The sequence below is a fragment of the Protopterus annectens genome, chromosome 4.part0, assembly GCF_019279795.1.
Source record: "Protopterus annectens isolate FY-2018-M chromosome 4.part0, PAN1.0, whole genome shotgun sequence".
NCBI classification, from domain to species: domain Eukaryota; kingdom Metazoa; phylum Chordata; order Ceratodontiformes; family Protopteridae; genus Protopterus; species Protopterus annectens.
The window spans coordinates 1414849129-1414873710 of NC_056733.1; the positions used below are offsets into that span (position 1 = coordinate 1414849129).

At 40.2% G+C, this 24582-nt stretch overlaps 1 protein-coding gene across 5 annotated transcripts in view; it reads right to left on the reverse strand.

The window, feature by feature from the left end:
- The window catches only part of TCF7 (transcription factor 7), a 1045913-nt gene that overhangs the window by 637315 nt on the left and 384016 nt on the right, over nucleotides 1-24582 (reverse strand). For 3 of the 5 annotated variants that reach the window (XM_044069246.1, XM_044069244.1, XM_044069249.1), the window contains exon 4: nucleotides 22929-23105. The exons of the other annotated variants lie outside the window; for them this stretch is intronic. In XM_044069246.1, coding sequence (XP_043925181.1) covers nucleotides 22929-23105 — 177 coding nt within the window. The remainder of the gene's footprint in view (nucleotides 1-22928; nucleotides 23106-24582) is intronic. 5 annotated transcript variants of the gene reach the window in all.

Consider the following 24582-nt stretch of genomic DNA (forward strand, 5'->3'; position numbering starts at 1 on the left):
TATCTTGTTGAAATAAAACTCAGAATCATTTACAACAAAGTAGTAGATATAATTCATTGTCAGGCAAATAGTTTAGTCTTTGTTAATTAGAAGACAGCTGAATATGAAAGCTCACTTGGAGTAAGGAGAGAAGTGATCTAGATCAGAAAGAAAAAAAGACAGATGTAAAGAACATGGAATGGAGTGTGATGTCACTGCCTCAGACATCTACAGGGTCTGGCTGGCAAAAAAGTTTAAAAAGTCCTACTCTGAAAGGAAGCTTTATTGCAGTATGCCTGATTATTAGAGCGAGATTATTTCAACATTTAAGGAACTAGTTTTGAGAAGATAAACTCACTAAATCTATTAATGAATGATGAAGACTACGGGAGGGATATAATTGCTTAAGAGGAGAGTATCTTCTGAAGGAGTATGTCACTTGATTAATGGGAAGAGAGCGGGGCATAATAATAGTAATAAATATATATATAATAATAATAATATATAAATAGTAATAAATAATACATAAATAGTAATAAATAGTAATATAGTGTAATAGTAATTTGGCTTGATTTTTTAATAGTAATTTGTGTTTAAACTGTTGCCGCTACAATGATCTAAGAGAGACAGAGAGCGAGACAGAGAGAAAGATGCTCTCAAGTGTAACAGTGTGAAGTGAATTTGGCAATATGGTTGTGATTTGTTCATGTCTGGTTAGCTAAATGACTTGAAATTGGTAAGAATTCCAGAAGTGCAGAACAAACTGAGGATCAGATAAGCCCTAGCTACAGTGACTGTGGTACTGTTAAATATAAATTGTCTTGCTCTATATAAAAGATCACATTTTTGATTGATTCTAAATATATACCAATTGATATGACGGTCAAATTTCAGCTCCAAAAATATAATGATCCAGAGGAGCTTAAGTGAATTAGCCACTTTGTATGGTAAAATACTGAGAGATGTTATTTTGTTGTGAGAGCTCTCTATTGATTCACATATCCTTGGAGAGAGAATAACACAGCTTTGGTTTCTGAAGCATTCAAGTGAAGGCCAGAGTTGTTAAAAAAATGCAGGACAGAAAGTCCACTTGCCATGCACTTTAAAGAGTATCACAACAGTGATGTTCAGAGCCTTCAAGCAACAATTCGAAACAAATATATAATGAGTATTTCAATTAAGTTAATATAAAGAACAAATTGCTTCAAAAATAATCTGTTTTTATTTTAAAGTTTGATACATTGTCCCCTAAAGGGTTAAATATGGAATGCAATTGGAAGTGGTTGATTTGTGTAGTTAATTAATTACTGTGTAATCTGATATATAAGGAATGTTTTTTGGAAACACTCTGCAAAGGCTGTTGAAGCCAACGTGCTAGAGGATGTTAAAAGCTTTGTTATTGTTTTTTTAATAAAAGTCCGAGACAGCCAGATTTGTGGTTTGCTGCTAAGATTTCTTGTTCTGTCGTGGTTGTTGTTAAGAAAAATGCAACTGCTTAAAGATGATCTGCAGTATACCTGCAAAACCTGCTCTAGAGAAGAATCTAGTAGAGTCATCCATGTATTGAATGAGATTAAATGAACCATGTGACTGTGCTATTTTAATAAAAAAAGGCAATTGCATTGAAGTGGACCCAAGATCGATCCTAGGTAACTCCAAATGAACTTGCTATGGGTTTGAGGGTTCATTTTACCTGCAGAAAAGTTGGATTTTTTCATTTACATAACTGAAGAACCAGTACAAGGTAGGTGTTTTCTATGTCTTTGCACTGCTAATTTTAGTTGTTAAGGGTAACAAATATAAGGGTCAAAGTCTTCTTTAATATTGTCTGGCCAAGGGAATAAACAGAATGTAGCTGAGAAGCAAGTATAAGGCACAACTTTTTTGCCAGAATGTAGATTTTTGTGGTAGGGAGAATGCATTACATATATAAAACTATACCATATGTATAACTGCTAGAGATGGTTTACTACATTATATTAACACATTTTTTCAAAGTATTATGTGTAGTTTTTCTTCAACCAATTCAGTGAACAAATGAAAGCTATATTGACTAAATGATATGAGATACCTTAGGTGCAACCACTGCAGTTAAATGTGATCTGAAGACACCACTAAAACTAGATTATTGAAATAACTGAATGTGTGACAGGAAACATTAACAGTTTTGCCTTGGTAATGTGTATCGGATAATGTTATCAACATGGTGTTCTTCTAGTAATAACCTGGCATATAACACTTCTTAAAATCTACTGCATGACATAACATTAATGTAAACAGAGATAGACAACACTACAGTGATGAGTACGGTATTTTTGAAGAAGACAGTGATTCTGTTTACATCAGCTGCTTCCAGGACCTTAGACATAATTCTAAACCCACATATACATCACTCAGACTTATGTCAGTAGAACGGCTGCATGATCAAACTGTTTTGAGCCAATTCATATGCTGATCAGTTACTGTTACCATACTAGGTAATTTGACCTTCATTAACCAAAAATATAGTGAGGTAGAATGCCAGTATGGCCCACTATAAGGTACCATGCTTAAAACTGCAAAATGAATGTAAATGCAAATTGAATAGTGACTGTAAGTTAGGACCACCACAGTTCATTCCTTAGCACAACATTTGGAAATATTACTACATAGATATAACACGGTGATGTCCACTTATGATTTTCATCTGAGAAGAATGTAAAAAATGATGACTACTGCTGCAATATCCTGTTGGCAAATCTGATTGCAAATGCCTGTATCAACCACCAGGTGGCACTGCTACCCACCATTACTACTGAATAAACTGACAATCAAAATAATAAGTTTAATTTCCTAGCCATCAGAGTGAAAATGATGATGACACTAAATGTACTGCAGAAATTTCCCACTATCTCAAAATCTACACCCTGCCTCATAATAATTACATATGCAATTAAAGTTACTGAATTAAGATATTGAATATATCAGTTATACCACGAGTGCACAGTACCATGTTACAATGGTGATAAAAACACAAGTGCACATTAACGCAACAAACAATTCTGTAACATTTTAACCTTGTCAGTAATCTGTATATTTACAGTTACTTTCACAAGCCAAACAGCTATTGGATGGAGGTGTAGATGGACCCATTGATATACCAAGCCCTAAAGGATGCAGGATAACCAGGTAGCACAAAGATGCAGTGGTTACTGGAGTAGACTGTGCCCACATCATACTGCAAGACAATCTTCCAGGTCTCTGAGTGCCTGATCAACTATAGCTGCAGGGTGAAGTGGAAAGTAGGCCAACATGACTAACCTTCCTAAGACTCAGCCAATCAGTAAACTAGCTCAGAGTGCTCAGAAACTGCTACAGAACCATGCTGGAGCAGTCATTCAGGTGTCAGCACACTGTCACAGAGCACCAGTCTCAAACCAAGTCATCCTGACTTCCTGTAAGAAACCTAAAGACATATGAAGACAGCAACAGCCCAAATCTAGGAAGGTTCAGTCATTATAAGCATGTAAGTGCTAGCACTGATCAGAAAAAAATAGAGTCTCTAGTGGGCCAGGAATAGACCTCCGAATTCTCCCAGTTTTGGATGGACATTTCTATTTTCAGGTCAGATTTATGTACATGATATACCTAGTTGTGGAGGTGTGTCCCTATTTTCAGGCTTCATTTATCCTTTCACACAATTTTCTTAATCCACCGTATCACACATGATTTTTGAAGGTGTCTACTACACAGACTACATAACCAACATACTAGTGGAAACCAATAATTTAAAGTAAACGGATGCAGATTACAAATCTCCCTTTTTGATAAAAATAAATTAACTTATTTGGCAGAGTTTTGCAATATGTTCATTAAAAGTCTACAGATTTTTCACCCTCTCTCTCCTTAATAATGTGTTTATATTTTCCATGAATTTTGTTACTCTCTGTTTTTTTAAACGTGTAGTATCCCAAATTCCTACTGAAAGCAGGAGGAGTTATGCTCCACTCACATTTTATGCAAATAAGATGCCCAGATTTTTGACTGGCTGTACCTACTCTTCAAAGGCATTTGTTCCGATTTTCAATGTCTGTTTTTGAGAGGAATGGGTAGGGCTGAGAAACCAATACAGACTAGCGAAGGTCTGCCAGGACATAGGAAACATGAAATATAGATAAATACTTAAACAGAGTCTGAGGTATAACAGTTGACATTCAGCTGCTTTAGCTAATTTTATTTTCTATGCATTACTAAACTATAGTCCTTTGAAATTTGGGCTCTCCTTTCTGAGTAACAAACAATGTGATTACAACTTCAGCTTGTGTGTTCCACCATGAAAGTAGCTGCAAACGGGGTTTCTTTTGGGGTCCCGGTTCCCACTCTAGCTGCCTGTTGCTGCCTTCCTGTAATGTCATAAATATTTTCACTGAGGACAGTTTGACCTCCTAAACTCATAAATGGTGAAGCCAGGAATTAGTTTCTAAGCTCAGACTACAGGAGAGAAATATTTTTTAATGTTTTCATATGCCCTGTTTTACTTGAATAATACCTTCTAGCAAAACTCATTTTCTGGGAAAAAAATTTAAATTGTTTTGACTTTTTAAAATGCACTTGCAGTAAAAATATGTAAATAAAATGTTTTCATTTTGTGGGTCATTGTTAGCTAAACACCTTGTACGACTGTGATACGTCGCTATCTGTTTTTATTTTGGTGCTATTCACGTTTGTTTGATTAAACTTGGGCAGTTTCCTCATTCAGAAAAACTAGTTGGGATTTTTATGTTCATAGGCTCATAGGTTGATACTAGGCTATCTGCCCTAGGGCATTTATAAGCCCAGCCAGAGTGTGTTTGGCTTTCGCCACCCTTTTAGATTAGTTGACTGTGCATCTGTATAGTAGGTCACAGAAGGTAGCCCTTTTAAGGTTAGTTTCCTGTACCTCTGTCAAGCAGGGACACAGAAGAGATCCCAGGGGTAAACTTATGATCTCCCATCCATTCAAGATTTCTCTTGAAGAGGGTCAGTGAGGGGCTCTGCCTAACATGGATTGGGATTTTGTTCCAGAGTGAGGGGAGCCTCTGGGATATGAATCTGTCCCTCCAGCATGTCCTATTTATTTCTGTGCTGAGGTTCAAGTCCCTGGAGCATGTAGCTCTAAGGGATTTGGATTTCCTGAGGTGAAGCATGTCCATTGATTCTGGGTTGGACATGGCCTCATACGTCAGACACAGATCGCCTCTGAGTAGGCGGAACGCAACTGAGTAGAGCTGGAGTTTCTTTAGCCGAACTGCATAGGGCATCTGTTTGAGCCCCTTGATCCTCTTGGTGAGATACTTTTGGGGTCTTTCCAGTTGCTGCAGGTGTCGTGTAAGGTACATCCCAAATGGGGCACTGTATTCAATTATGGGCCTGAAAAGTGATGAGTAGAGGGGCACAATGACCTCTCTTGATCTAGATGTGAACCCTTTCGTGATAAGGTGGTCTTTCTAACCACTTTGGTAATGTGATTGTCAAAGGAGAGATTGCTATCTACTTGGGTCCCCAAGTCCCTAATTACTTCTTCCGTACTTAATGGATTACCACCTATGTGGTAATTCGTGGGCATTTTGTTTTTCCCAAAGGGGATGACTATGCACTTTTTGGCATTTAGCTTTAGGCCATGGCTCTGGCACCAGTTATCCGTCTCTGTGAGACCCTTTTGGAGGATGCTTGTGTCAGCCGTGGAGTCGATTATGGCACCCAGTTTGCAGTCATCTGCAAACTTGGTCAGCCATAGTCCACCCGTGTTAGCCTGTACCTCGGAGAAATATATACTGAACAAGAGAGGTCCCAGGACTGAGCCTTGTGGGATGCTACTTGTAACTGGTTTAGAGTCTGACACAGCACCTGCTTTTCTGACCATGTGGGTTCTATCCCTGAGCCAGTTTGCAACCCATCTTGTGACATAGGGGTTGATATTTAAGCTGGTGAGCTTATTTATGATGCCCGAGTGGGGTATTGTGTCGAAGGCTTTTGCGAGGTCCAGGTAGGCTGTGTGGATTACCTTCCCTTCATCTATGGCTTTGGTAACTGTTCAAAGAAGTCGACCAGGTTCAAGAGGCAAGACCTGCCCTTAACAAAGCCAAATTGGGTAGATCTAATTTTATAGACAGTGGTATGGTGAATGCTAGTGCGCAATGTAACACACGATGCTTTTTCGATTTAAAGTTATTCACATTGTTTGCCAAGAAATAGAGATTTTGTTCCTGCATTTTTGTCCATTTTATTCAAAAAAGTAAAAGAAGTATTACTAATTTTACATATACAGTAAAGTCTCAATTAGGACATTAGGAGGTGCTTAGGAGAAATGGCAGTGGAGTTCTTAACCAGATTGTTTAATGAAATCTTGGAAAGTCAGAGGATGCCTGAGGAGTGGAGAAAAAGTGTTTTGGTACCTATTTTTATGAATAAGGGTGATGTGCAGAGCTGTAGTAACTACAGAGGGATAAAACTGATCAGCCACAGCTTGAAGTTATGGGAAAGAGTAGTGGAAGCTAGGTTAAGAAAGGAGGTGATGATTAGTGATAAGCAGTATGGATTCATGCCGGGAAAGTGCACTACAGATGCGATGTTTGCTCTGAGAGTGTTTATGGAGAACTATAGAGAAGGTCAGAAGGAGTTGCATTGTGTCTTTATGGACTTGGAAAAAGCATATGATAGGGTGTCTAGAGAGGAGTTGTGGTATTGTATGAGGAAGTCAGGAGTGGTAGAGAAGTATGTAAGAGTGGTACAGGATATGTACGAGGGTAGTATGATAGTGGTGAGGTCTGCAGTGGGAGTCAGCTCTGAGCCCTTTCTGTGTATACATATATATATATATATACATATATATATATATATATACATATATATATATATATATATATATATATATATATATATATATATATGCTTATAGGTAGGTACTAGGCTATTGGCCCTAGGGCCTATATAAGCCTAGCCAAACGGTACCCTGGCTTTTGCCACCCAAGAATATTATTTTCCTGTGCCCCTGTCAAGCAGAGCCACAGACGTGATCCCCGGGGTGAATTTCCTATCTCCCGTCCAATCATCAAGATTTTTCTTGAAGAGTGCTACTGAGGAGCTTTGTTTGATCTAGATAGGTAGTTTGTTCCAGAGTATGGGAAGTCTCTGAGATAGGAATCTATCCCTTCAGCATGTTCTGTTTATTGTGGTGACAAGGTTTAGGTCGCTACAGCGTGTAGCTCAGAGGGATTGGGATTTCTTTATGTGGAGCATGTCCAACAGCTCTGGGTTTGACATAGCTTTGTATGTTAGGCAGAGATTGCCTCTGAGTAGGCGATATGCGACAGAGTAAAGCTGGAGTTATTTTGAGACGGTCTGCGTAGGGCATCTGTTTGAGGCTGGTAATCCTCTTCATGAGGTATTTCTGTGGTCTTTCCAGTTGCTGTAGATGTCTTGTGAGGTATATACCAAAAAGGGCGTTGTACTCTATAACGGGTCTAACGAGTGATGAGTAGAGGGGAACAATGACCTCTTTTTTCCTGGATGAGAAACCTTTTGTGATGAGGTGTGCCATGTAGAAGGATTTCCTGACTACTGTGGCGATGTAATCATCAAAGGAGAGACTACTGTCCACCTGTATCCCAAGGCCTCTTATCACACTTTCGGTGTTAAGTAGACTACCGCCTATGTGGTGGTTCATGGGTACAGAGTTTTTACCAAAAGGGTTGACAATGCACTTTTTGGCATTGAGCTTGAGGCCATGGTTTTGACACCAGGCATCTGTCTCAGTGAAGCCCTTTTGTAGGATGTCCACATCGTTAGGAGATTTGATTATGGCTCCTAGTTTGCAGTCATCTACGAACTTTGTTAGCCAAAGACCTTCTGTGTTAGCCTGTACTTCAGAGAACTAGATACCAAACAGGAGAGGATCTAGGACTGAACCCTGTGGTACTCCACTTGTCACTAGTCTAAAGTTGGATTTGGAGTCTGCTACTTTCACAGTGTGGGTTCGGTCAGTGAGCCAGTTGGCAACCCATCTTGCGACATAGGGATTTAAACTTAGTTTAGTGAGTTTGTCTATAATTCCAGAGTGGGGGATGGTGTTGAAAGCCTTGGAGAGATCTAGAGAGACTGTGTGTACCACCTTACCCTCATCTACAGCTTTGCTGACCGCTTCAAAGAAGTCTATCAGGTTTAAAAGACATGATCTGCCTTTTACAAACCTGAACTGGGTAGGGTCCAGAGTTTGGAAATTACCAATGTTATTGTTTATAAGTTCCATGATGATACGCTCCATAGCCTTGCAGACCAGGCTCGTCAGGCTAATGGGGTGGTAGTTCCCGGAGTCCGTGGTGGCTCCCCATTTGTGGAGTGGAATAACTGTTGCTGTGCGCCATGCAGTGGGCCCAAAGCCTGAGGTGAGGCTATGATTGAACATGGTACTTAGGTGGGGTGCCAGTTCGTTCTGTAGTTCATGTAGAATGCAGCCTGGGATGTTGTCAAGTCCCATGGATGCTGTGTTCATGGCTTTGGAGAGTGTGTTTTTTACCTGTGCAGCTGTGATTACAGGTACTTTGCATTCTTCCGGTATAGAGATGGGCCCTTTAGGGGATGAGAAAGGGGTAAAGTTAGCACTAAACATATCTGCCATGATGTTGGCAATATCACTTGGTTCTGTATATTTAGTGCCATTGTGCTGTAACTCAGAGAAGATCTGAGTATTGCCATTGAGATTCTTGACATAGCTATAGAATACTTTGTGGTTGTCTTTAGAATCAGTGACGATTTTGTTTTCGTAACTAGCTTTGGAGGATTTTATGAGGGATCTCAGCTTCTTACTAAGGCTGACCACGGAGTTCCTCCAATCATGGGATTTTACTCTTTTTTGCAACAGGTTCTTTATGCTGTTGTAGAGTTTGTTTATAACAGGGGACCAACAGATTGGCTTCCTTTTTTTGGAGGATAGCATCTTGGTTCTATTAGAGATTGCACAATCCATGCACTCGTGTAAGTGCTTATAAAGTGCAATTGTATAGGATTCAGCAGTCGCATCTCTATTGTCCATCAGCATGGGTGTCGTGAAGTTTGCCACTTCTGTCTTAAGAAGCGTGAAGTTGGCTTTGGAGAAACTTTTTACTGTGGTTTCCCTAATGGGGGGTGGGGCTGGGATGTGGATGTCTAGAATGATTTGCTTGTGGTCGGATCTGACCAACGAGGAATTGACCTCTGGTGTGGAACACCGGTTGCCCATGTTGGTAATGACCAGGTCTAGGATATTGCTGCCCATGGTGGGGGTTTGGATAAGTTAATCCAAGGCACTGGAATTTATGAATTCCAGAAAACGTTGAGCACAAGAGTTGGTACATGAGTAGTTTTCCCAGTTAATGGTGGGGTAGTTGAAATTGCCCATTATTAGGGTGTTAGGTTGTACCCTAACATTTTCCAGTGTAGAAAGAAATGAGGAGTGGGAATCCTGGGGCATGGAGGGGGATCTGTACCAAGCTACAATTTGCATTGCGGTCTTGCCCAGAGTTAGTTGCACTTGGATAATCTCAGATGCATTATGCTGGGCAACTAGCCTGGAGGTGTGGATATCCTTAATGAATATGGACACGCCTCTGCCTTTAGTGCTTTGGTCCAAGTTAGGTGGCCGAAAGGTGTGGTATGAATTATAGCCTGGTAATGCAGGGGTGCTCTCTGGAGCCTTGAACCAGGTCTCAGTCACTGCACAGATGTCGATGTTCTCCATTTTAAGGAGTGCCTCGAGAGAGTGCATTTTGAGGTTTAGACTTCTAGCACTGAGCAGCATTACCCTCAGATTTTGCTTGCTTGTACCTGTTACAGTGATGAATTTGTCATTTGAATCTTGCCTAAAAAAGGCACTATAGGGGTGGCAAGAGCCTTAGCCAGTATCCAGAATCCCAAGGGTGACAGGTGCAGGCCATCTCTGGCAAAGCATCGTGGTTTGTCAATCATGTCATTCCAGGCAGACAGATACTGGACCCCCTTAGAATGACACCAGAAGCTTAGCCAATTGTTGAAGTCAATCATTTTGTCCTTGTGCTGTGGTATCATTCTGGGTGATGGCAGGATGCTACTCAGGGCTAGGGTCATACCTGCCTGGGCTATAAGATCAGAAAGCTCCTCCATGTCTCTTTTCATGTAGTCCAGGGAGGTACGTCTCAGGTCATTCACACCAACATGGACAATGACAGAGTCATATTTGTACTTGCTGTGGAGTGACCTGAGTGCATGTGTTCTGTGGCGGATCCTGGCACCTGACAGTGACTTTCTCCTTGTTTAGCCTGGTGAGTGAAACATCAGTGTGCCTGACTATAGAGTCACCTATGACTAGAGTGTTAGGTACGTTGTTATGCCTTATGGGCTGTGGTTGAGTGGCACAATGAGTTTGTGGGCTATGTGTCATTTGGGTTGTGTTGGGGGGTGGAGGTTGCTTGTGTTTCTGCTTTGGAGGTCCCTGTTGCTTGGGTAGATTTGTTTTGAGAGCCTCCGCAAATGTAGGTATGTGTTTTGTGTTTCTATGTGTGTGTTTTGGTGGTGTAGGTTTTGAAGAACTATGTGATGAGTGTGGTGTGGTGCCAGTGTTTACCTTCTCCTCCTGACTGTCTAGTCCAGTCTTAGGTGAAGACAGCTTTGCTTCCAGTTTGGTTATATAAGTGCATCTCTCACAGGTTGTAGTGTAGGGTGGCAGGAGGAGAGGGTTGTCTGTGTACATGAGGCAATTGCTGCATTGCCCCAAGATGCCCAGATTTATATATATATATATATATATATATATATATATATATATACATATATATATATATATATATATATATATATATATATATATATATATATATATATATATATATATGTGTGTGTGTGTGTGTGTGTGTGTGTGTGTATATATATATATATATATATATATATATGTGTGTGTGTATATATATATATATATATATATATATATGTGTATATATATATATATATATATATATATATATATATATATATATATATATATAGACATACATTGCCATTTTAAAAGCTTGGCTTAACTTGAACAGAAACAGAAAATGATGTTACAAACTATCAGCTTATCAACTGGCAAACAGTAGAAACTTCTGAATGTTTCATTGGTCATTACTGAGCAGCTGATGAATGCTTGTCAGCGAAGCTACAGTGGAAATACTTGGCATATTCTTAACTTAATTTTCTTTCACAGTGTACATGCCATAAAACTTGCAGAATGTTCTTAACCATTTGACATATTATACCCACCTGTGTGTCTGCACATATACATGTGTGGTGTCTTCCCCAGGATAAAGGCTTCTTTTACATTATAAGGCTATTTTAATGTAATAATGTTGGCATCATTTGCTCTAGCAATACAAAATCTTGCAGCTTCTCATGGCAACAGGCATATAAAACTTTGTGGTACATGGACTGTAATTTTTTAAGACCTCTTCTTTCAAGAAAAAGAGCTTCTTAATGGAAATGGAATTTTGTATAAGAAACAAAACTAAGGTGTGACTAAAGGAATTAACTTTGACCCCAGTGTAGTTTGCCATGATACATTCTGAGGACTGTGCCACTAGTTTTGAATAGTCTGAGAAAACACGTCTTTCAATGATATTTGCTAATATTCCGGCCACTGTAAGCCATAATTCTCTGTTATCTCAAGCTCCTTTATTTCAGTTCACATTTGTGCTTTCAGTTTTAATCTTACGGCTAATGCCACGTATTTCATTTTTGGATGACTTCTAAAATAACAAAATAATTATGTTCTGGTTCTCACACTGATGGTGCATTTTCACTTCACATTCTTAGCTAGCCTGACATTTCCTTATCCCAAATGCTGAATGTTAAATTAATGTTGCATAATCTGAAAACAATGTCAAATCTGCATTTCTATACTAGATATTTTACCAAAATGTAAAACAATATCCAATTATTTTTGACATTATGTGGAACTTTCAAGAAATACTCCATACATTTACCTCATACTTTCAATATATCAGCTACAGGACACCAAACTATGCACATTGTGACTGTCCCTGTGATGTTCTGAGAAAAAGGATGTGAGGGAGAACTAATTCATCTGTCAACTAAGTAATCATTCGTTTAAACAGATATTTTCCTTGACAAGTGTGTAGTACATGAAGACATGGGGACAGGTTACATAAATATAGTGAAGAAAATCTGAACTGGCTTACAGAGATTATTTATTTATCTTTTTATAAATTCCCACCACAAAAACTGCGTTCATGAGAAATGACAGATGCACTTAATTAGATAATTCCTATACATCTCAGTAACTATAAAGTCAGTAGTCGTTATATAATACTGTTGTATAGAAGAAGCCTAGAGAATTCTGAACTCATCCTGGCATGAGGAAAAAATCACTTCCCCAGTACTTCAAATCCAGTGTTCCATTTGTCCAGATTCTCCCAGATCTATCCTCTTCTGTTAATTCATTATAGGCTCATAATTACTTAATAAATAAAATATTGTAATCCGCATTTTTACATCATCTGTTAATGTATTTACTATGCATGTGGTGGTGTGCAGTGGATGACAATGTAAAGCCATATGTATTAAGAAGTGTTCAATAGTCTAAGAAGACATAATATGTCACAGTCTTTTGGCAGTGGAATGCACATTCACTCTTTAATTTCTCCAAATCTTTTGGGTTTCTAATACCATGATGGGAATGGACCCAATTCCTAAGTCATAGTATGATTAAAGTTCACGAAATTAGTGTTGTTTCAGTCTTTGATGTTAGCCAAAAGTGCTCTTTGCAGCACCCGCAATGTGCCCAGTAATGACTCCTTCTGCAATTCATATGGAGTTACATGTATTGGTACCATATCAAAATACGATTGTACATTTTTTTTTATAAGATCCGTTGCTCCTACTACTTTTGGAACTGCCTGGTTATCTATCTTCCACATCGCTCTCTTTTCTGCCTGCAAATCCTGATAATCTTTGTGTCTCTCTGTACACAAGACACTGTAGTCACTGGGTGTGGTGATTTCAATGATCAATGCTACTTTGTCTTCTTTTCATGGACCACTATATCCATTTTTCTAGCATCTACCTTTTGAACTGTTGGTAATGGATGACTCCATGTGATATAGATGTCATCATTTTCTATGATGTTTTGTGGCTCATGTTTTCAGTGTTTTTCAGCCACTTCAGTACCATAATGTTTGCACAGTCCCCAGTGCAACAGTCTTGCCACATTATTATGCCTTTCTGTATACAGTCCTTCTGCCATTAGTATGTCACAACCAACAACAAGGTGTGTAACTGTTTCCACTTCTGCTTTGCAAAACTTACTTTTGTCTGTTTCTCCCACATGTTAAATGGACTTTGTAAACGAATGTGTACGCAGCCCACTATCTTGGGCTGCCAATATTAACCTTTAATCTCTTGGTTTGAATTCGCCTTGTGTTCGATCCCAATCAACATGAGGCTCTTCCAGAAGTTTTCTATACTTGCAACTATATTTATGCATTTTCCACATTTCTTGCCTTCTCATTTGGTCCGTCACCTTATATTCTTTCTTTTGTTTTTAGCACATTCACTTACTGCCTGATTTTTACCTACTTGGGTTTGATTTCCATTCCTGCTTGATGCTGATATAGGTCTGCTAGACCAAGCAGGGAAGTCATCTTACATTTATTCTCCTCAAGTTTCAAAACTTTCACTACATTTGGGTCTTGTGAGATCAGCAGATATGTGTGCAGTCCCACGAACGCAGAGCTATACATGCAATCAATTTCAAGGAGGCCCTTCCCTCCTTTGGAATGAGGAATATATAACCTTGATTTTTATAAATCATTTGGTGAGCATGAAGCATCCTTCTCGTTTTCCTTTCTAGTCAGTTAAGCACATTTTGGGGCCAGTCAATCACTCCAAAACTGTAAGTTAGGACAGGAAGAGCAAATTGGATTTTAGCTTGGATTTTGTTCCCAAATATCAATGTTGTTTTCAGGATTAATTTAAGTTTTGTAAGTATTCCTTACTAGGCTTTATTTGCATTTGTTCATGTTTTATTGTTTATCCTTCATCAATTCCCAAATACTTACACACTTCCTCTTGCTCAAGTTCTTTTATATCACATTCTTGTCACAAACTGATGTTTTCTTGGTGCTGCAGTTTTCCTGCTTTAAAGGTTGCTTTTGCACATTAATCAAGACCAAATGACATTCTTTTATCAACTGAACAAGTTTTGACGACTTACAGTTGTACTTTCAGTTCCTCATCTAATGAGCTATACAGTTTTAAATCACAAAGAGAAGATGAGAAGTATTTACACATTGTTGTTTTCTAGGAACCAAATTATGGCGGTGGCCTAAGCTGTTAAGTAGACAGCTTAATGGGTTAAGGACAAGAAAGAATAGGAGAGGTGACAGAGAGTCACCCTGGAATTTCCCTCTTTGAATTTTTATCCTGGAATAATAATTTGCCCTTTATCATGGCTTAACTGCAAAGAGGTCTGCCACTATTTCATGGTCACTGTAATGTAGTCGATCAGTGTAGGGTGTATCTTATACATTTTTAAGCAATCTTATCCAAGAATGTGGGATATTATCAAATGCTTTTTTGTAGTCAGTCCATGCCATACTTAGACTCTTCCCCCTTTATACAGTTCTCTACTATGACTTTATTTAACAACAAATGGTCCTTTGTTCCATATGACTTTCTTTTATTGCCCTTTTGTTCTACTGCAATAATTGAGTTTTCTTCTAAATGACTATAAACTCTTTCGGCATCAATTCCAGTGTACAGTTTCTACGTCATCCGAAGGCAATTTATTGCTCTATAATTTTTAGGATAGCTTGCAGGTTCACCTTTAAGGGAGTATTGTTTTTCCTGTTGTTAGCCAGGTTGGTGTTTGTTTGGGGTGCGCATATAAATAGTTCTCACTCATGGCTAAATCTTTGTGCAAAGATGTTAATACTTTTAACTAGAAGTTAGGTACTGCGTCTGGGCCTGGGGTTTTCCAATTAGAGGCTTTTCTTAACTTTGTTTCAATCTCTCTGGCTGTTACTTCATCCCATTTGAAATCCTGTACCTTTAAATTTCTTATTTTTTCTTTTACTTCTTCTGTCCATTTAGCATCTTTGTTAAGTTCCACAGGATCTTCATAAAAACTTCTCCAAAATGTATCTATTTCTATTTTTGGTGGTCTCTCAATTCCTTTTACCTTGTTTCCCAATTCTCTACAAACCGTTTTTTGGGCCATCAATAAATTGCACATTTTATACTTTTCCTTTATATTTATCTGTGTATCTTCTAAGTTTTTCCTCCTGTGCTGAGATTTTTAGTTTGTTATTGGTGATAGTGCATGATGGATCCTGATCTGTCCTAATACCGCGCATTGCTTTTATCACATCTTTTTTTTATCTGTTCCATCTTCTATACTCTTCTAACACTAACACATCTTGTCTTAATTGCTTTACAGTTTTCTCTATTCAATACTTCCATGATGGTACTTCATTTTTCCCCTTCCTTTCCTTCACTACCCCGTGTTCTTGCGGTAGAACTTTCAGTTATTAATTTAGATGCACAGTAATACATCCAGTTTACTTCTGTTATATTGCATATGGACATTCCTAATTACTGTGTTCATTTGTTTTATCAGACTTCTGACTTTTGGGTTTTATTAACCTTCTGCAGTCTACTACTTTCATTGATCTTAATATGTCTATTTCTATTAAATCAAGCACGTTTTCTCTTATCTCATTTTCTTCTAAACTAAGGGCACATTTTTTGTTTTCCATTTCCTGCGGGAATTCTCTAGAAAGTTCTATAGCATCTTCCTGTGGCACATTCTTTTCAATGTCATCCTGTGCCCTCCATTGCTCTGCCATATGGGAACTCAATGGCCTCTCACTCCCCAACATTGACTGCGTCAGAGTTTCCACAGTTTCCTGTTCCTTCCCTTGCTATCCAGCTTCAAATGAAGATTTACACTGGTTTCCTGTGGAAGGCTCCGAAATATCTTCATATGGCACCTGACCAATTGCTTCCCATTCCATTTGTTTCTCCTTAATTTGGATGTCCACCATTGCTCTATCATGTTGTGGTGCCTTCTGAATTAGATTTTCTGCATTGAATCCTTTACTTCGCAGGTACTCCATAAAGTACAGTTGTGTACACTTACCATAAATGTAGACGTTCAAGTGTATTTACTGTTGTAGTCATCACCTATGGGTTATCCCTGCTGTGGTAGCTCTCGGCCGGCCCAAATACCAGAGTCAGTGTTTTTCTGCGTCGGCTGCTGTCGCTTGGTGACTGACGTCAGGTCATCAGTGCTATAAAGCAAGGCAGCCGACGCCATTACATCAATTCTTCTTGCCCTAACCAGTCAGAAGCCCAAGTGATATGGTAAAGTGGTCATGGTGGCTAAAAGCCACGTTGAGAAGTTTATGTCTCCCTAAAGAAAGAAGATATAAGGGGGAAGGAGGGAGGGAGGGAAACCAGGACTGCAACAGTGAATACACTCGAACATCTACATTTATGGTAAGTGTACACAACTGTACTATATTCTTTGTATTTCACTGTTGCAGTCATCACTTGTGGATTCCCAAAGCTGAGAAGAGGGGTGGTAGGATTAGTAAGAGACCTAGGCCTGGGTCAGCATGCACTGCAGAGTCAAACCCTGCCCTAGCCTTAGAAAATAGAGGTAGGTGGTAATGCTTGGTAAAGGTATGGACCGAAGTCCAGGTAGCAGCATCCAGGATGTCCCTGGTGGGAACTCCTCTGAGGAATGCTGTGGAAGTGGAGGCTGCCCTAGTGGAATGGGTTTGTACAGACTTAGGGGGTTTCCCATGCAATGTGTAGCAGAAATGGATACAGTGTGATATCCATTTGGAAATGGTTTGTTTGGAAATGGGCTTCCCCTCTGTCCTTGGGCAAAGTTGACAAGTAGTCGGTCATTTTTCTGAAGGGTTTAGTATGGTCCCGATACTATCTGAGCTATCTGTGCACATCTAGTGAGTGCAAAATTCTTTCCCCCTTGTTTTGAGGGTTAGGAAAGAAGGTGGGTAGATGTATGGCCTGGTTGAGAGTCACATTAGATACCACCTTGGGCATAAAGGAGGGATTAGTCCTAAGGGAGACCCTGTCTGCATGGAAAATGATGAAGGGCTCAATGGCCATCAGTGCCTGAAGTTCTGAGACCCTTCTGGCTGAGGTGATGGCTAGGAGAAAAGCAGTCTTCCAGGAGAGGTGCCTTAGTTCTGCTGAAGCAGCAGGTCTGAACGGTGGTAAGGTTAGTTTTTCCAAACATAATTCAGGTCCCAGCCTTGAGTGGGTGGCCTTCTGGGAGGTCTGACATTAGAAGCCACTCTGAGGAATTGTTTAATCACAGGATGGGAGAACAGGGGCTGATCTCTGTCAAAATGAGCTGAAATGGTTGAGGTGTGGATTTTGATAGAAGAGAAGGAGAGGCCACTATTAAGTAGCTCCGCTAGGTAGTCCAGGATAAGAGGGATGGAAGGCTGTGATGTATTGCCTCCTCTAGACTGGCTCCAGGAGCAGAATCTTTCCATTTTCCTGCTTAAGACTTTCTGGTGCTGGGCCTTCTGGCCTCTGTGATAATGTCAAGGACCTGTTTGCTTAACTGGGGTCCCTTGTTTGCCTTTAGAGTATTAGCCATGCTAATAGTTTGATAGTCTGCAAGTCAGTGTGCAGCACTCCCCCCCCCCCCCCCCCGCTGGAGTCAGAAAGCCTGAGATCAGGGGAAGCTCCCTGGGAGGCTTTAATGTCAGGTTGCGCAGTAAGGGGTACCGATGTTGTCTGGGTCAATCTGAAGCAATGAGGATGGCCTTTGGTCTCTCCTCCCTTATTTTGATCAGTACCTTGGGAATAAGAGGCAGAGGAGGGAATGCATACACAAACAGGGTGGTCCAGGGGGAAGGTCAAGGCATCCACCTTTCATGCTAGGTGGTGATACTCCCTGGTACAGAATTTTTCCAGCTGGTGGCTGAGATGCGAAGCAAAGAGATTCATCTCCGGAGTCCCCCACTCCTGAGTGATTTGTAAAAAGATTTTTCTGTGGAGCTGCCATTTGTGTGGGTCCAGTAAGTTTCTGCTTAAGTGGTCTGCCAGGGTGTTGTTGATCCCTGGTAGGTTTGGGCTATTTGGTGTAATCCCATGGAAGAGGCTGTCAGCCAGAGGTTCATGGCTAGCCTGCACAGAGGGTAAGATTGGGTCCCTCCCTGTTTGTTGATGTACCACAATACTGTGGTGTTGTCTGTTTTGATAAGGAGAACCTCTGGCTTGAGATGGGGTTTGAAGGATGTCAGAGCCTTTTGTACTGCCATCATTTCCTTCTGGTTGATGTGTAAGGGAAGGTGCTAGGCATCCCAATGACCTTGGGTGCACCTGCCTTCTAGGTGAGCACTCCAAGCAATGTCTGAGGTATCGGTGGTAATTATCTGCCCGGTTGGGCAAAGGGAAGACTCTTGTTCTTGGCACAGGCCCCTGCCCATCAGAGAAACTCGGGCCTTATACAGGGGATCAGAGGGTGAGAGGTCTCTAGAGGGTGAGAATGCTGACACCAAAGGTTCTTTAGATACCACTGAAGTTTTCTCATGTGAAGCCAGGCCACAGGAATTAGAAGGATGCAAGATGCCATATACCCCAAGGCTTGCAGGAACTTCCTCACAGTGAGGTGACTTCTGGAAGCCAACTGGGTAAAGGAAAGAGGCAGGATGCTCTGCTTTTCTGGGGATAGGAAGGCTGTTTGGGATCCTGTGTCCAGCAGTGCTCCCAAAAAAATGATCTTCCTGGAGGGTGTTTGCTTTGATTTCTTCTCATTGATGGTGTACCCTAAGGTGGTTAGGAGGGTTTTGACAAAGAGGAGGTCCTTGAGTAGCTTTTCTTTGCACTCTGCCTGAATGAGGCAGTCATCCAGATAAGGGTAAATCTGTATATTTTTCTGTCTGCAAAAGGCTATGGCCGGGGCTAAGCATTTGGTGAATATCCAGGGAGCAGTAGATAAGCCAAAGCGTAGCGCAGAGAACTGAAAGTGTTGTGAGCCTGCTCTGAAGAGAAGGAATTTTCCGCTGGATTCCCTTATGGGGATGTGGAGGTAGGCATCTTTTAGATCTAGGGTAATTAACCAGGCATTTTTTGTCAGCATAGGCAGCAGCTGCTGCAAAGTTAGCATTCTGAATTTAGGGACCATCAAGGAGGTGTTCAGAATGGGTAGATCCAGGACTGGGCGCAAGTGCACTCTTTTTTGGGAACAAGGAATAGTCTGGAATAAAAGCCTTTACCTGTTTGATCTGCAGGAACATGCATGCCCCCTGGGATATGAAAGTTTGGATTTGTTTCAGTATCTCTGCCCACTGATTTGGAGGTAAGTCTGGGTACCCTCTTGGAATTGGTGGTTCATTGGAAGGAGAATTTATATCCCTGAAAAATGATCTTTATGACCCATTGGTCCTTTGTTACAGAAAACCAATTTTCTTTGCAAAGGGAGAGCCTTCCTCCTAATTTTTCATGAGCGAAAAATGGCAGAGGGGGGAGAGGGAGTCATTAAGAGTTTTTGCCATAGAGGGATGGCTTGGAACTCCCTGCCTTTGGAGCAGAAGTGGTCCACTGTTTGGTTCTCTGCTGTCCCTGGGATAGGAGCCTAGGTGGTCTGTCCCTGCAGGGCTTACCTTGCCCCTGTCTGCTAGGTGCAGGAAAGGACCAGTGTTTTGAGGGAAAGTTCCTGCTGAACCTAGAAGGTTGAACCTGAAAGAAATCTTTTACTGTTTGCAAAGATTTTGCTTTGTCTTCCATCTTTTTAAGCACCTCTTCTGCTTTTACTCCAAACAAGCGGTCCTTATCCAAGGGTGCATCAATTAATTTAGATTTGACATGATCAGGGGAGAGGTTGTTCCTTCAACCATACATGTCTCCTAATGACAGATCCTGACACTGCTGCCCTGTTTAAGGCTTCTAAGAGCATCATATCTACAGTGTAATGAGTGTTTGGCCACTTGACAAGTTTTGTGCAGTAAAACTGCTAACTCTTTCGAATTGGCACAGTCAGGAAAGGTTGAAATCTTTTGCCTTAACAATTCCAAAATGTGTTGTTGATATTTTAACATGTGGAACTGACATCTGAATGCCCTGATAGCTAAGGTTGCAGAGGTGTATACTTTTTTACCCAATCTGTCCAGAGCTCTGGAATCCTTGTCCAAAGAAATAGGATTATTTGCAGAACTAGCCTTAGCTCCTTTTGGTTCCTGTGTAATGACCTCTGGGTCTGAAGTAGGATTTCTGTACAGATGTTTTTGAGAATCCGGTACTCTGTAATACCTGTCAGGTTTACTGGGAGCAGGTGGGAGGGCATCAGGAACTAAGCTGGATTCATGGAAGACATCATCCACCACTTCTAAGATAGGGGAATGGTCAAGGGTCTGTGCTGAGGCAGGTCTAGAAACTCTCTTAGCCTTTTCTTAGTCTGAGGGAAGTCCTGGGATTCCCAGTGGAAATGTTCCCTGAGGGTGTGAAGGGCTTCCCCAAAGGAAAGATTTTCTGGCAGGGAGGCAGAAGGAATGGATACCTCTGCATCTGAATTCTCATAAGCAGTCAGAGGTTGTTGTTCCTCTTCAAAATCTGAATAATCAGACTCCTCAGAATCCTGTTCTGTCAGCATTTCAGGAGAAGGGTCTCTTTTCCTTTTAGAAGTTGGGGCCTGACTACCCTTGATAGGGGAGATAAGATCCTACACCATTTTAAGCATTTGAGCTTGGGGTGGTGGAGCAGGAGAAAGATGGTCGCTAGAGGTAGATTTCCTAGGACTAGCCTTGCTTCTAGGCCTAAGAGTATCCATCGGTCTGAGGGAAACAGTAGTCGGATGAGAGGCCATTGTTTTTTGTCTACATTCAGTAGTGCGAGAAACCTCCTTGGAAGCTGGTGCCTACGTAGCAGCTCTGGATCGAACCGAGGCATAGACAGCCAAAGGCTCGGAAGATGAAGAAGATTTCTGTGGCATACCGGACTCCAAAAGGATCTCGGTAGAGCCATGCAAAAGTAATGGATAGGGCATCAGGGGCTGCAAAAGCACCTCACTGAATTCCGGAGGACTGACGACGTGCTTTGCGGTAGAGTCGTCGGAAGGCTTAGCCTTGTATTGTCTGTCTCTATCTTTATGTTTATGTTTTTTCAGAATGTCTATGGATTGTTGGCTGACAGATGACATTTTGGAATGTGAAGATGGAAGATGAAAATACCTGGTTACAAAAAGAGCTCTACGATGAATTGTTCTCGCGTTAAGGAGGGCACAGAACCGGCAATGGGGGACGTCGTGGTCTGGGCCTAAACAAGTGACGCAGTATGAATGGAAGTCTCAGTGTGGGATTTGCTTTCCATAAGCGAGACAACTGTTAACTTTTTTGGACATCGGTTAGTACAAGAAAAAAGGATCCCCATCGGGGTACTTAGCTTTAGACATTTTCAGCTGTAATTCCAAACACTGGTAAAGACAGACTGGCACACTTGCGGACTGCTTCTGCTACGGGCTCCATGGCAAGAAAGACTGGTGTAATGGCATCGGCTGCCTTGCTTTATAGCACTGACGACCTGAAGTCAGTCAGCAAGCGACAACAGTCAACGCAGAAAAACATCGACTCTGGTATTCGGGCCAACTGAGGGCTACCACAGCAGGGATAACCCACAGGTGATGACTTCAACAGTGAAACGCAAAGAACATCCTCAGTTTCTATTTGTTTAACTTCTATAGTACTAATTTCCTTTTCTACTTTTCCTCTTTGTCTTCTTATTTTTTTGTGTTGTAAACTTGTCCATGTATGGATTCCTTTGCCTCTATTTCTCTTCAACTATCTTTGGTGCTGCTCTTTTTGTATTGATTAGTTTTGCTTTCCACTTTGCAAAAACATTACACCATATTAAATCTCTTTTTCTTTCCCATGTCCATATTTCTTCTTCAGATGTCTCCTAATCTTTCTGTTTCTCCATACATTGGGAACTCATTCCATCATGCTATGTTGTAACTCGTGTTAGACCTTCTACACCAGATCCTTCACTTCACAGGCACTCCATAACTTCAGCTTTTATTTTTTTAACTTCTACTTTACTAATCTTTTCTACATTCCCTCTTTGTGATATTATTTTTTTTATTGCGAAATTTTCCATATCTGGATGCCTTAGCCTGTATTTCTCTTCGAATATCTTTGGGGCTGCCTTCTTTATATTGGTTAATTTGGCCTTCACCTTTGCATAAACATTGCACCATATCAAAGCTCTCTTTCTTTCCCATGTCCATATTTCTTTTTTATACTTTTCAAAAATCTCTAGATTTTGTTTATATTTTCTCACTTCCTCAAATGCTTCTTTTTCGAAACAGATCAAAGTTTCTTGGTCTATATACTGTTTTTCACAAATCTGTTGTATTAACGAACACAACCTTTATTCGAAGTTCCTGAAAGTTTTTATTGTGGAAGTATTTTTCTTTATTCTAATTTTTCTCTTAATTTTTTTGTATACTTTGTGTCTGGTAATAATATATAATTTCTTTCTTATCCTCAATAGTCCACTCTATTATCTTTATGGCTCTTCTTTGGCCTATCTGTGAATTTTGTGGACTGCTTACTTCCTTCTACAATAAGGGGGCCTCCTCCCCTTGGGCCTGACCTGGCCCCATTGTAGGAATGTTTCCGTATTTTGAGGATTCTACACTGCCATTTTTCCAGTCATGGCACCAATGCGCTTAACCAGGATTACGCACTTTTTTATCCTGGGTCTTGTGCACCCAGCTATCTTTTTAAATTTTTGACCTACTCCTGTCACTTACATGCATGTTTAAATGAAAATATAATGACCCCTGTGGTATCAGTAACTATTAGACATACCTTAAAGATCATGTGCAAACAGACAAAATCAAAGTAGCCTATCTGTTCTCAAAATGCATTTCTTCAGTAGTTGCTTACCTTGACTGTCTTTCTGTCATTGAAGTTTGCATTCTCACTTTTCTTTTTAAAGAAGACCTCTTCCATAAAACCGACCCCATAACCATAAGATGCTTTGCCCTCATTGACAATACAGCAGGTGGTTCTGCTTCCTTGCTGACACGCTGACATCATATCGGGGTCAGTAGAGTCCATTACCTAGTCAGCAAGAGAAAGAAAGGTGTACAGAGGGAGGATTTTCAGGTTGGGGCAGTTTTACTTGTATTTTTTGTTTAATTTTTAATTTTAAGGTTAGTTACATGTTGTTGGTTAATCCAGCCTTCAAATCCCCAAGCATTCCGCATTCCTTTTATGTGAAAGCAAATGTGAAGATTTCTTCTGCAGTCACATAAGCCCATAATGTACAGCACAAAGTCTATAACTCTTAACTATCTATGATTTTGTCTGATGTGACTGAATCTTACCATTCAGCTCTCCATGATATTTTCAGATCGTCCCAGATTTTGCCTCATATTTTACCCTGTTTATCCCTCATAAAATGTTTGATTTTCTAGTAAATCACTGAAGATTACCGTTGGACACTTAATGCCAGATATTAGAGTGTCATAGTTTATTGTCTCACCTCCAAAATTCACTCCAATGCAAAACCTGTTCCATTGACAGACATGCTTCTCTCAGCCCATATTCTGCATTAACACAATATTTACTTAAAAAATAAATAAATAAGAAAAAATAAAAAAAAAGGAAAGAGACTCAGCCTACTAGTGCAGGAAAGATCCGACTTTGCATCATTAAAATAACAAGCGTCGTGACGCAAAGACAGGAAGTACTGTCCTCCAAAGTCTGTGCAGAGTCAACATTTGTGATCAGGAAATAATGGTAAAATGAAACAGAATACCAAGTAAACTGAATTTGCAGAGCAGAAAGCTATCCTTTCATCTCATAAACAAAGAGAGAAAGACTGCAGGTACATACAAAAATGGTTGCATATGATCTTTAAACTATGAAAATAAGAAGCAGGCTGAAAAAGAGCTGATATTAATTAACGTTTTACAGAGATGCTTGGGAACTTTGACAACACTCAAGAAAGTGTACCCACTGACAGCACCAGCTTTCTTCACAGTTAATAAATACTATAATTTTCCTTCTCAAATGCACAAAAATAACTACATACAACTGTACAAACTATATATACAACTATATACAAGGTGCAATATCAAGAATTACTATAAGTGGAAATAAATAGTTTTATAAGTAGTATTTGCTGATCAAAAATAAAAAGGACAATTCTTTCAGTCTACAGATCAACATAGAGAATACCTCACCGCATTTCCCTTAAATATCTCCTGGGTCTCTTACTTCCTTGATCTTTGAACAGGTTTAAAGTCATACAGGCTCATCACAAGTATATATGTCACACTTCCTGAGCCTCAGCATATTACTTGCTGTGGCACCACACACACACACTTTTGGCTTTAAACATTTCACTGACTTAACAATTATTCACTTAATTTGAATGCTATGAATTCAGTTTACTATCCCAACTTTTTGCATGGAGCTCTGCCCAAGACATCAGCTTGTTGCAGTGCTACTGCTTGAAACCACACTTGGTTTGACTTGTTTTTTTTTTATATACACTGAAGTTTCAGTTGACTTTTAGGGATTAATCTATGGT